The sequence below is a fragment of the Tursiops truncatus genome, chromosome 9, assembly GCF_011762595.2.
Source record: "Tursiops truncatus isolate mTurTru1 chromosome 9, mTurTru1.mat.Y, whole genome shotgun sequence".
Classification (NCBI taxonomy): Eukaryota; Metazoa; Chordata; class Mammalia; order Artiodactyla; family Delphinidae; genus Tursiops; species Tursiops truncatus.
The window spans coordinates 68,512,403-68,524,946 of NC_047042.1; the positions used below are offsets into that span (position 1 = coordinate 68,512,403).

General features: G+C 39.8%; 1 protein-coding gene across 3 annotated transcripts in view; it reads right to left on the bottom strand.

Moving 5' to 3' along the window:
* DOCK4 (dedicator of cytokinesis 4) overlaps nucleotides 1-12,544 on the bottom strand; it is a 478,765-nt gene that overhangs the window by 207,675 nt on the left and 258,546 nt on the right. For all 3 annotated transcript variants that reach the window (XM_073809841.1, XM_073809840.1, XM_019925305.3), the window contains exons 9-12: nucleotides 12,455-12,536; nucleotides 11,865-11,925; nucleotides 7,767-7,899; nucleotides 3,878-3,966 (exon numbers count right to left, since the gene is read on the bottom strand). In XM_073809841.1, the coding sequence (XP_073665942.1) occupies nucleotides 3,878-3,966; nucleotides 7,767-7,899; nucleotides 11,865-11,925; nucleotides 12,455-12,536 (365 nt within the window). The remainder of the gene's footprint in view (nucleotides 1-3,877; nucleotides 3,967-7,766; nucleotides 7,900-11,864; nucleotides 11,926-12,454; nucleotides 12,537-12,544) is intronic.

Sequence of the window (12,544 nt, forward strand, 5' to 3'; positions counted from 1 at the left end):
GAGATAGGAGGACATCAATGAAGTATAAAAGGCCTGGAAAATAGGTGGTAGAATTTGATTCTAAAACTGATTTCAAAGTTGTTATTTTTTTCTTTTTTTAGTACACTGACCAAATAACAGCAGGAGGAAAGCAGGGAAAAAACAATAGTTTGTTGAGTGAACTCAATTCTCTTGAAAATTCTCTTTGACTGCACTGTTTCCATTTAATCGACTACTCCATGGTCCAAGGAGAAAATGTCAACGTATCTCACCACTGTGATAGTTTAAACATCAGGCACCCCAATTTCCAACTTTAATTTTGTATACCCTTGCCTCCCCCTTAAGTAAGCTATCAGATGCCTCCCTTTCAATAGTAAAGCCGAGCAGCTCCTAAAACCCTATCTGCTGTTTTTATAACTGCCTTCCCTCAAGACAGGTGACAACAGAACAATGACCCACCAAGACTGAAGAGTGGAAACTTAAATGGAAAGAGTAAAGGGCTAATTTATTAATTTTTAAAAGTTTCTTTCTGAGCTTTCTCTCTCTGGAGCAGTATTCTGGAGTGATGAAGCTTAGGGCTGGGTTTGCCTTGCCTTGAGAGAGCTAGAAGAGACCAGGAGGAGACCAAAGGAATACAATGCAGGTAGATGCTGGCTGCATGCCGCTGGCTGGAACTCAGGCTTGAAAGGAGGAGGATGGAGACGGGTGGGGTGGGTCTTAAGGACAGGAGAGCAGACGGGGCTTTGCAGTAAAAGCCAAGGATAAAGAGTATACATTCGGCTGCCGAGAAATCTAAGCATCAAACGGTAGGCAGCAAAATGGAGGACTGATTCTGCCAAAAGGAGAGGAAACCTGGTAGACAGGGCTCTACAGTCTAACGGTTTCTTTTACGCTTTCCAAAGATGCACAAGTAGTTTTTCATTTCAGCACAATGGCTGCAAACACAACAGGTAACACCCAGGGAATAACATGGCTTGGATCTCACTTTATGGTAGCCTCACACAGGATTCCAGGAAGAATAAGTGGTCAGGTAGTTGGTCAATAAAAGTGACAAAGCACATGGAACACGTGGAGCATGTCTAAGCACTCGGAGGACTTCCCAAGGAAATAGAATGTGCTGCCCTTCCTTCCTGGAGTTAATCTATGTAATCAGAAGGAAGACCTGGGAAGAGATGTTAGCAGTCAACTGGGCACCGATGAGATGTTAGAAACACAGAGTAGAAAGGGTCAGTTCAATGATTCAACCTGTCAATAATCCAGCTGCATTATTCTCAAAGTCTCCATTTAGAAGATCAAATCAGGATCCAATCTGAGAAAATGAAACAAGGAGACTTGACTAAAGAGGAAGGGGTAGAATATTCTAGATGATTACTCCAAAGTAAGTAAAAAATAATAATAGTTAACATTGAATAGACACTTATTATGTATCAAGTGCTGTGCTACATGCTTTGCATATGTTTTCTCTTTTAATCCTTCCAATAACCCTTAAAGGAAGACACTACTATTATCCCAGTAAAACTTGATTCAAACTTAGGATATCCCACTTCCAGAGGCAAAGCTCTTGGGGCTATACTCTCTGAGATGACTCCCATATGTAAGTAGAGAGAAATTTATGCTTTGGCTTGACTGGTATCCTGATCTCATGGGATACAGGGTCAGTTATGTTAAGGGAATCTATATGGACGTATAAGTCAAAGCCCGTCATTGAGTAATTCACCATGATTCAAGAGGCAACTGGGTATCACCTCGGTCTGGACAATGATATATTCAAATGACCCAATAACAGAAGGATTTTAAGGCATATCGGAAAGAGGAAAGGCTTGGGAGTTGACAAGGAGTTTGGAAAGCAGTATATTGGAGGAGGCCAACACACCCTGCTTAGTCAAGACTGAATCAATGATGGTAAGGAGGGAAGGGAATATATGGGAAAAGTCAGAAGGTCAGGGTTAGTTTTATATTTATTTATTCACATAGGAGGCAAATGCAAGCAAATTAAGAGTAATGGGACTCATGGGGAGAAAGAAAAAGATATACAATGGTTATAGACTTCTCCACCCAAAGTTAGTGGGCAGAGGAAAGGAGCAAGGCATAATGAATGTTTGTGAGGCATCAAAAGAACTCAAAAAGAAAACTCTTTAAATCAAGTCTAGAGCAGCACTGCATAACTGAACTATGATATGAGAGCAGCACTGCATAACTGAACTATGAGATGAGCCACCTATGAAATTAAACATTTTCTAGTAGCCATATTAAAAAGTAGAAAGAAACAAAATTAACTTCAGTAATATATTTTATTCAAACCAATATATCCACAATGTTATCTCTGAACATATAACGAACATAAAAATTATTAAAGGGATGTTTATGTTCATTTTATATGTATCAAGTCTTCAAAATCGAGTATGTAATTTACAATTACTGCACGCCTCAGTCCCAGTGCTGTAGTAGCCTGTCTCATGCTCAATGGCCACAGGTGGCTGGTGCCTATCAAAGTGGACAGCACAGGTACAGAATACAGTTCATGATATAGTTCACGGTATCAAGAAACACCAAAAGGTCTGAACAAAACTAATGGATTTGGCTAGAAGTTTGCCAATGAATTTGGCAAGGTAAGTTTTTAAAAAGCAGCAGCCCTACCATCTTATTGAAGGCACATTTAAGATAAATCATTTGGTCCCTACACAATAAGCACTATTTTAATTCTTTCACAGAAAAAGTGAAGACAAGTGTACATAGCAGTTTCTGAAGTATTCGTATTATTTCATGTTATAGTCACTACTAAAATCTCCTGGTCCTTCAGAGACTCCTCTGCCTTCAACAGTAAGTGCAAGTCTTCTGTTTATTTAGTGGTAGATGTAGGACTTCGTGTGAATCAAAGAAAAGCCAAGTTACCTCCCCAGCTCTTGGGAGAGGGAAGAAAAAACTGACCTCACCATTCACTGCGGCCTGAAGCGCTGCCACGTGTGAGCTGTGGATACTTATGGCTCTCATGGGACCGAACCACAAAGTTTCTGTCTGCAGTTACTTTTTCTTTGTGGGTTGTTTTGGCCTGGCAAGATGTGCACAGGTCTGAAAAAAAGGTGGTCTAAATTTAAACTCAGGTTCTTCTAATTGCCAGGCAAGTGGGACTATCACACAAATATCTGTATTCAGGGGACTTTAAAAATCAGCCACAAAAAGCAATGCATTCAGTTCAAATACCAGCTAATTTGATTTGAGGTTTCTTTATGTAATTAAAGCACACAACTGCATAGTTTATTTTGCTTCAACATGGGTTTGAAGGTGGGATAGGGAGCAAACAATAGTCACCAAGTTTTTGTCTACTGATCAAACTTTAAGACATCACTCTATATACTATATAATCTAGATATGCTATATAATATAATACAATCTATAGTATATTACTAGTATAAGACTACGTGACACATAATGTATTATATATAACTTATAATGCTATAGTACATTTCAGTTCCTGCTGGACAGGCATGCACACATTTTTCTATACATAAAACTGCAGCTATAGGCAGTGAAGCATGTTTGCCCTGGACCTTACTGACAAAAATTCCTATTTATCAAACCCATTCCACACAGCAGTCATGAAATCAGGCATATTTGTCCTTTGGGTTTTAGCAATCAGTAACAACTTGGAGGTCCCAAGACATGGTACTATAGAGCAAATGCAGATACTCTACCTGGATTCAAACCACAACAGAATATATTTTTTAGAGTTACAGCTACAAGCCTATCGTAGAAAAAGGAGACATACCAGAATGCTGACTGAGCATTTTTAGGGAGTAGAGAAAAAAACAAAGCGCTGATCGTTTTCTTCTTCACAGACAAATAAAAGAAAGCACCTGAAATGAAAAGTGTAGGGACTCAGCCAGGTCTATTTACTCACCTGCGTTGGAGCCAGTCAAATTATAACGCGCATTCAACTTCTTGATGATGTTCTCGTGGATTTGGTACCACTCACTCTCTGTATTACACCTATGAAAACATGACCACTCTGTTAAGTTTTGATGATGCATGAGATGACCTTACTAGCACACCTGCCCTTTTTGTGATAACCACTATAATGTACTTCCTGAAACCTCCTTGTAGACCTCAACAACCCACTGCAAGTGACTGTCAGTTTTGGCATAGTTGCCTCAAGATGAGCAGGAATGACCATTTCCGGTAATGCATGACCAACTACTTCATGCCAGAAGTGGCTGGGATGAACAATTCAGATTATGAGAGCTCCCCATTCCCCCAGTCTCAGGGAACAATGCATACACTGGAAGGAAGTACTGACTAAGAGTCTGACTCCCTGGATTCGAATCCTCACTATTAACTGAGTTATGTTCTTTGGGGAGTTATTTACTCTCTCTGTGCCTTGATTTGTTCATCTGTGAAATGGGGGTAAAATACTAGAACACTAAACAAGCTTGGGCTTAGGATAATGCCTGGCATATAGTAAATGCTCAAAAAATGTTAATTCTCATTAGCGAGTCTCCACCTATTATATCATGACCAAGTTGGCTAGCATCAAAATGCAACTAATCAAGCAAAATGCAATTGAGGTTAACACAACTGGCACTGGCAAAAGGCTGGCAGGATTTACCAAAGGGTAATTAAGGTAACCCTTCCAGATTTTCCACTTGTAGGCCAAAAGGCATCTCTCCATCTTCTCACTCTGACAACCATCTGTACCTTGGTCTTTCAGCTCTTGTCAGTCACTGACTCATGCTATCTTTGTATCCATGGTACATTCACCTAGGAGACACTGAAGGTTCTTGAGGATTGAATCTAGGACTGGTAGATATCTGTGTTCCCTTGAGTACTTTGAACATTGTGGGTGCTTAAAAAATACCAGCTGCATGAATGACTGGATGGATCTCCCTCTGACTGGTAACTCCTGATGGTTCGTAAATATCTGGGTCTGCTATCTCCTTACTGCTGGGCCTCCCCCAATTAGGCTAGGGAAAGCCTCTCTTATCTGGATGTGTTTGTGAATTCACTACTTTCATTAGCCACAAAGGCTCCCTCCCAAGAGTCCTGAATACCAAAGGTTCTATACACTATCAATCAAAATGTTCCAGAGTATAGAGTCCTTTTCCTCACAACCTTGTCTATAGCCAATAATTCACAATTTGTTTACATATTTATTTATTTCATCACTATCAGCTTTTCCAGGATGAACAGGATGGAGGCTGTTTTTGAACCAGTTAACAGTAGGATACCAAACAGACCACTGACTCTTAGAAGGCTGGAAAATTAAGATGAAATGAAACCATTCCACCTGCCCAGTTGTAAGATACAAAATTGCCATGTACTACATTCTGTCCCCAGTTTTCTTAGTTCAACTCAGTTGGGAAGGGAGAAAGATGGTTTGCTTCTTATTAGATAGATAAGTCATAACTTCAGAAGTCATGCTTTTAACCTACAAAACTCCTAATAAAATAAAAGCTCCTAAAGTATGTGACTGAAATATCTTCCGGGCTCCAATGAGGTATTTGTTATTGTTCTCTGTTTTGAGTCCTAGATGGGCTAGGGATTCGGTCACCTTAACAAATAGAAATTTCTTCCAATTTGTTTCTAACAGGCACTTCCCTAAAATGTTTCACTATATTCGTAGTTTCTTCTTAATCTACAATGACTGTTTTGACTGCCTAGCATCCTTCCTGGAACAGATTTGTAATTTGCTGAACTGGAATTTTTAAGGGATCTCTCTTGCAGCAAGAACAACCCCAAACCTTATTTGATATTTATGAAAAAACAGACAATAACAACCACAAAGAGCAGTACAATTTATTTTTATGGGCGTGTCTATCACAGAACTGGAATTTATGTGTCTTCCTTTGCTGGCTGCATAATCAAAGGGGATGCATGGAACTTCAGGTCCCTCAGTTTTCCCAGTAGCGAGATAAATCCAACACTTGCTACCCACACCTGGAAAGATCACTCTAAGAAACACTGAGACTGTGCTTGTAAGGAATTTTAGTTTTCTTGAAAAGCAATGCCAGCTAACAGCATCACTGTCACATCACTAGACAGTGGTGTGAAATAACACCAGGAAACATACAACCTCATAACATGAGAGCTCAGGTTCTGAGTCAGACAGTCCTGACTTCACATCTGGTTCCTGTTCTGATTAGCCAGGTGACTTTGGGTGTTATTTAGCCTCTCTCTTCCCTTATGTGGAAACAGAGCCAACAGCAAATGCTTCATGGGTTTGTCATGAGGATAAAGTGACATGACACATGCAAAGTGCTTAACACGGTTCCTTGCATGTAGTTAGCACAAAGTAAATGGTGGCTATTATCATTAGTATTATTGCAATTAAATTATGTTTTATGAACATCCGTAGAGTTTAGAAAGGGGATTATCATGGATTTAAGCCCGACCATATGATAAAAAGAATAGCGTGCTTTACTACCCACTAGTTTCACTAGAAGTTTTCAAGTTTAAAATCAAGGTCACAGATTTTATTGCTCTTAAAAGAGATAAAGAGAGTTTCCAGTCCTAAACCACAGGCTGTAAGCAAATCTTTGTCAACTAATTAGCAAATGTGTGGCACGGGTCCCAGGGGCACTGGGTAGAGGATGGATAAATCCATGAAACCCTGCAGCTGTGGTCAAAAAGCAATTTGAAGTATATGTCCCACAGGCAGTGCGCCACGTGCGTTCCCTCCACATATGGAAAAACTATTGGCACACACTGGATACATCGACTCAACAGCCAGAACAGAAAGCTAAAGCAAGCTCGCTCAGAGGAGGTCAGCCGTGTGGTCCTCAAATCAGGAATGTGGAGAGCAGATCCCCCATCCTTCAGCCCCCCATGGGTCTGCTCTGAGGATGTCACTGTGTGTCACCTCTCAATTTTCAGTCCTATGGGGAGGTGCTCAGGGTGGGGTGATCCAAAACCATGTGCATTTTTAAAAACTTAGGATTTGGAATACATTAAGTGAGTGTTTGAGCTGAACTGTGTCTGTTCCCACTGACCCTCAAAAGACGATGTAAGTCCTAACCCACATTCTGAGGACCTTATTTGGAAATAGGGTCTTCACACAGTTAATAAAGTTAAAATTAGGTCGTTAGGGTGGGCCCTAACCCCATATAACTGTGTCCTTATAAAAAGGGGAAATTTGGACACCGAAACAGACGCACAAGCAGGGAGAGAGCCATGTGATGATGAAGCCAGAGATCAGGTGACGCATCTACAAGTCACCGGAAACTAGGAGAGAGAGGCAGGGGACAGATTCTCCCCTCACAGCCCTCAGAAGGAATCAATGTAGTCAACACCTTGATCCAGGATCTGTGGCCTCCATCACTGTGAGACAATGAATTCCTGTGGTTTAAGCCTCACTGTTTACGCTGCTTTGTTAGGACAGCCCTAGCAAACTAATAATACACGAAGTAAGAGGGAAATCACCTGACCTGAACTTCCTTTTCCTAATTCTAATTAATTTATATTAAAAACGATTTCCATTTTCCAAGGACAAATGAACTCTCTGAGGGTAAAGACATGTTAGGCTTTAAATTCACGGGAAGTACTCTATGCAGTAGATGGTCCACCCAACTGATAAACTGTCTGTATTTTCTGGTTCTTGATTTCATAATTCCTCTGACAGGCAAACGTTGATTTGTGGGCTCACTTGCAGGGAACCTACAGATTATTGAGTTTTTGAGGAATGAACGCAACCCATCCCTGGCTCTTCCATTACCCACGAAAAACAGGATTCGCCACGTAGGGTCCCCATGTACCTCTGCGCCCACCCCAGCCCCCAGCCCGTGCAAGCTTCTTACATGTACACTTTCAGGATGAGGTCATCTTTTGTCTCTCCTGTCAGCAGGTCAGCAATGCTAAGAACCGCACAGCCAAAGGGTCGCCGGTACTGAACACTACAGGCATTCTTTTTTTCTCCTGCCCCCATCCGACCTGTTCAATTAAAAAGCACATATGGCCCAAGGAGCTGTTTGATTAATCCACCTTAAATAGAGATACATATAGCTATAAAGTAGGCCATATAAAATGTAACTGGGTGATGGAAAAGACACAGCTTTGGGGCAACTGAAGATGTTGCTTCAGCTCTGGACTCTCCCCTCCAACCACCTAGCATGCCCAAGGTCACGCAGCGTAAACTCTGGCCATCAGCTGTTATCTATAAAACATGAAGATGGGAGCTGAGCCTATGTCTGGGTACCTTCCCCCAAGCATTCATGAAGGCATCCCAGGAGGCTCACATCAAAAAAGGCAGTAGTGGTGCCTATCTCATTTTCTACTTTTTAAAATTGCCATATTTAAAAACCTTTTCAAATATTTCACCTTTGAAAGGAAGCAGTTTGAGATTCCCTGAAGGTATAGCAAGTAAGCACAGGTGATCAAATGAGCACGCTCTTTCCTGACTCCGTACCCAGGCTGAAATCTCCAGGGATGTTTTTTACTCTGACACAGTTTCAACTTGTTTAACTTGTTAGACATTTTTAAATGTGTGGTTGAGATACTGTTTTAATTTATCATTGCATTTAATTACCAGTGGGTTATTTTGAAGACTGAAAGCAAAAAACACACTGGAGCTGTAATATAGCAAGTTAATGTGAGGAAAAATAATGAAAAAAGTCTGTAAGTCTGTTTCCAGATGCTTGGTAACGGATCCGTAAGTTGTTTCCATCTGAGTGAAATTCTCCAAGAGCACATCTGCATGACTCTAGCACTCCCCAAATCCAATGTTAAATAGAAAAAAAAAAAAAAAAGGAATGGCAACATCCAATTTAGCTTTCATTCTTCAGTGATAAAGGAGAATTGCCTCTGCAATATATCATCTTTAGAGAAATGCTTATAAATAAAAGCTGGAATACCACTTAAGGTGATAAAAAGCACAGAAGATACCAGTAAAAAGAGGACCTCTGAAATAATGGATTTTTCCCTATCGAAGTCCCTTTTGGATGATTGATGTGTGATAGCCTTGAAACATATTTTCTTGGATGATGTCTTGTCATCATTGATATATTATTAATATATTGGTTAACAGGCCTAAGGATAATACGAATGTTGAGCTAAAATGGATTCATATGCTAGATCGGATACTATAAGAGCCGAGAGGGCTCCTCTGGGGTCAGGAGCTGGCGTTTACTACGTGACATGCATGGTTTTGGTGGGTCATTAGGTATTACCATGTAGGTAAAGGCTTACTAATAGGGTTAATACGTAAACTTGACTACTGTGAATTCAAGAATAGTAAGCAAAATAAGAATAATAAATGTAATGAAGATTGTAGTAGAACTAACGATTATTAGGGCTAGCGTTGCTCCTCCGATTAAATGAGTTAGTAGGTGCCTGGCCGTAATATTAGCTGTTAGTCATACAGCTAGGGCTACTGGTTGGATGAATATGCTGACAGCTCCAATAATTACTAATATACTGATAAAGAGGGATGGGTGTTCCTGGCGGTAGAAAATAGGTTAGAGATGCTTTTTTTTTTTTTTTAATCGCAGTATGCGGGCCTCTCACTGTTGTGGCTCGTCCCGTTGTGGAGCACAGGCTTCGACGCACAGGCTCAGCGGCCATGGCTCACGGGCTCAGCCGCTCCGTGGCATGTGGGATCTTCCTGGACCGGGGCACGAACCCGTGTCCCCTGCATCGGCAGGCGGACTCTCAACCACTGCGCCACCAGGGAAGCCCCGAGATGCTTTTGTTTTACGGTGAAAGCCAGGAATGACTATTCGTGTTCAGACAGGGATAGCCATTCCTAAATTTATTGAAAGGCGTGGTGGGTACAAATGAATGGTGGTGAAAGACCTCCTACGTTTGTTGAGCCGATAAGTAAATGATGTAAATATTAATGTTCAAGTCTGTCCTTCAGAGTTATGAATGGCCATTGGTTTGATGTAAGTTGAACTAATCACTGCTGAATAGAAATCATACAGTTATTCACGAATCTGGCATGGGGAAACTATTTATTTCTCTTTGTTTCCTCCCCTTCTTTCCAATCAAAGATCAGGGCTTAAATTCTGAGGCAGGTGCTATTACTTCCTGCTCTCTGCAGCCAGTGAGGGTCAGCATGCCCTTTTCCCATTAAACAGTACGAGGAATACTCTAGAAAAATTAAGAGGTATCTGTCCCTGATGGACAAGAATCTTCCACTCCTTAATTTCACTGCAGCAGACTAAGTCTTAGTCTTTCTTAGAGTTTCTTACCTTCAGTCTTATGGAGTAATCATCAGACAAGTCTTTGTAGTAATGTCAATAAAGAATTAATTTGACCAAAGCTCAGGGAAGGAGGGTAGATAATTTCTAATTCAACATTCATTCTGATGACTTAATGATCATAAAAATCTTAGTAAAAAATACAAAATCAAATGCCAGGTATTTGAAAGGCAGCCCTGTGATGGGTAATACTGTGAAGTGGTTTCCTCAGCTCTATCCTGGGAGTGAAGGACAGAGTTGCCCAGGCCATGGGCAAGCAGGGCGTGTGGTCACTCTACCGTGTGTGTTTCTACCACCAAAAACCTATAGATACCTTTTTAAAAGTTCTGAAAGCTAAAGTGGTTTACTTTTTTTCTCAATGCTGTAGAAGATTATATTCAAATTTTAGCAATGTTTACATGAAGATATCCAGAACCACATTTTACATTAACAATTGCTATTATAAATTTGAATAAATTTTTAAAAAACACAAAGAATTACATAAACTGCACCCTTGCCATCCTGGGAACAGAGGCTTTATCTCATAAATACACAGCAACACGCATTACAACTTTTCCAACGTTTTGAAAGATTCTTTCCAATTTCCACCCCACCCCATAGTCATCTATAAAAAGGAAATTAAAACAAAACCAAAAACCATTTACTTTTTTATTTATTTCTATTGTCCCTCAAATATAAAAACAGGATAAAATGAAATGGGTTTTCAGAACAGATTTTTATGAGAAAAAATACTTAGAAAATCTATGTTGAAATGACATGTTTTATAGTCTCTCTCAATGCACAATGTGGTTATCATGTGCATAAAATAAAAAACTATAAAAATAAAGATCACTGTGCAGGACCGCATGGTGAGACATCACGATCCTGCAGAAGTATCCCCAGCAAGTCATGTAGCACAGTTAATGAGGAAGCGGGAACCAATTTCCAGTATCGGCTGGTTAGCTGTAATGGAAAAATGATGTAGGCTACACCATATAGTTCCTCTGCCATAAAATGCTTGCTTTTAGATGCCTTATATGTGTAAAAACTAGTGACCACATTTTGGCTCTGATGTGCAAGTTCACTGTAGAACACTCAAAGTGTGTTCTGCAAGATGTTAATAAATGTTACATCATATAAATGTTTCCACAGTCAAATCAAATTTGGAGAAAGCTAGGGTCAACAAAATTAGAGAAGCATTTTTATATTTCCCTGTAGGACTTCTCAGACCCTTTAATAAGCTGATGAAATTATACAAGTGAAAAATATATGCAAAGTTTTCAGTATTTCATAACTCTTTTCTTATAGCACTTTCTGTAATAATGCTCTGCAGCCTTCTGTACTTTGGAAAATGCCAATTGGTTTCATAAACCTGTAGGAAATCCAGCTCCTAGAAGTTTAATTTATGCTGTTAACAGAAATTAGAATTAAAAAAAAACAAATACCAAGTGCTTGAATCAAATATGTTTAGAGAGTCCAATAAAACAAAATGAAACACAACAAACTAACTAATGACTTATACGGAGAGAGAACAAAATCTATTTATGGTGATATGAAAGTCTGGGGAGACCAGGGAACAATTCCCAAATTCTGTAATTACTCGATTCAAATGTGGCCTTGACTTCTTTCTGACCTAGACATCACATAAATCACAACTACATAGAGACCTCTCAGCAATTCTCCCTGTCGTGCTCCTGTCACACCAAGTATCATACCTACCAATTCGGATGATGTGCACGGTGATGTAGATGTCCCTTCTTAGCTCACTGCTACCCAAATCCTAGCAAAAAACAAAGTCTGGTCATTTTAGAACTCATAATTTATGCAGAGGCATTTAAAAGGCATACGTAGCACATAATCTTCACAAATAACAGAAGAAAGACAAAGATAAACATAGACATTCTTAATGGAATTTCTGTAGCAGAAGCATAAAGTTCAAATCCTGTTCTAAAATATCACTACAATCAACTTTACTGTAAGTCTATGATGTCAAATAAGACTTAAAAGGAAAGCCCATGCTTATTTCAGTCTCTCACTTACTCATTCTTTAAACACTTATTAAGTACATACTAAATACCACCTGCCACACTGAGCCCTATCACCATTGGGCTTTGGCCATAGTGTGACAGGCTCTAATATACACTAAGGGACAAAGGTGTGACTGTGAATGCTGGTATTCAGATTTGGGGGAATCTATTTACAAAGTTTAAGCAAATCTACTCTGTTCTCTCACAATAACTTATTTCTCTTAAATAAGATAAAGTACTTAAGAAAGAATCTGCCTCCTGGATAAAACAAGATCCACTTACCACAAAGAGAGAGCACTGTCGTTCTGGTTTATCTGGGGCTTTGGGAAGCCCATTTCTATTCAGCCTCAAGAAAAATCTCTCACTACAAGA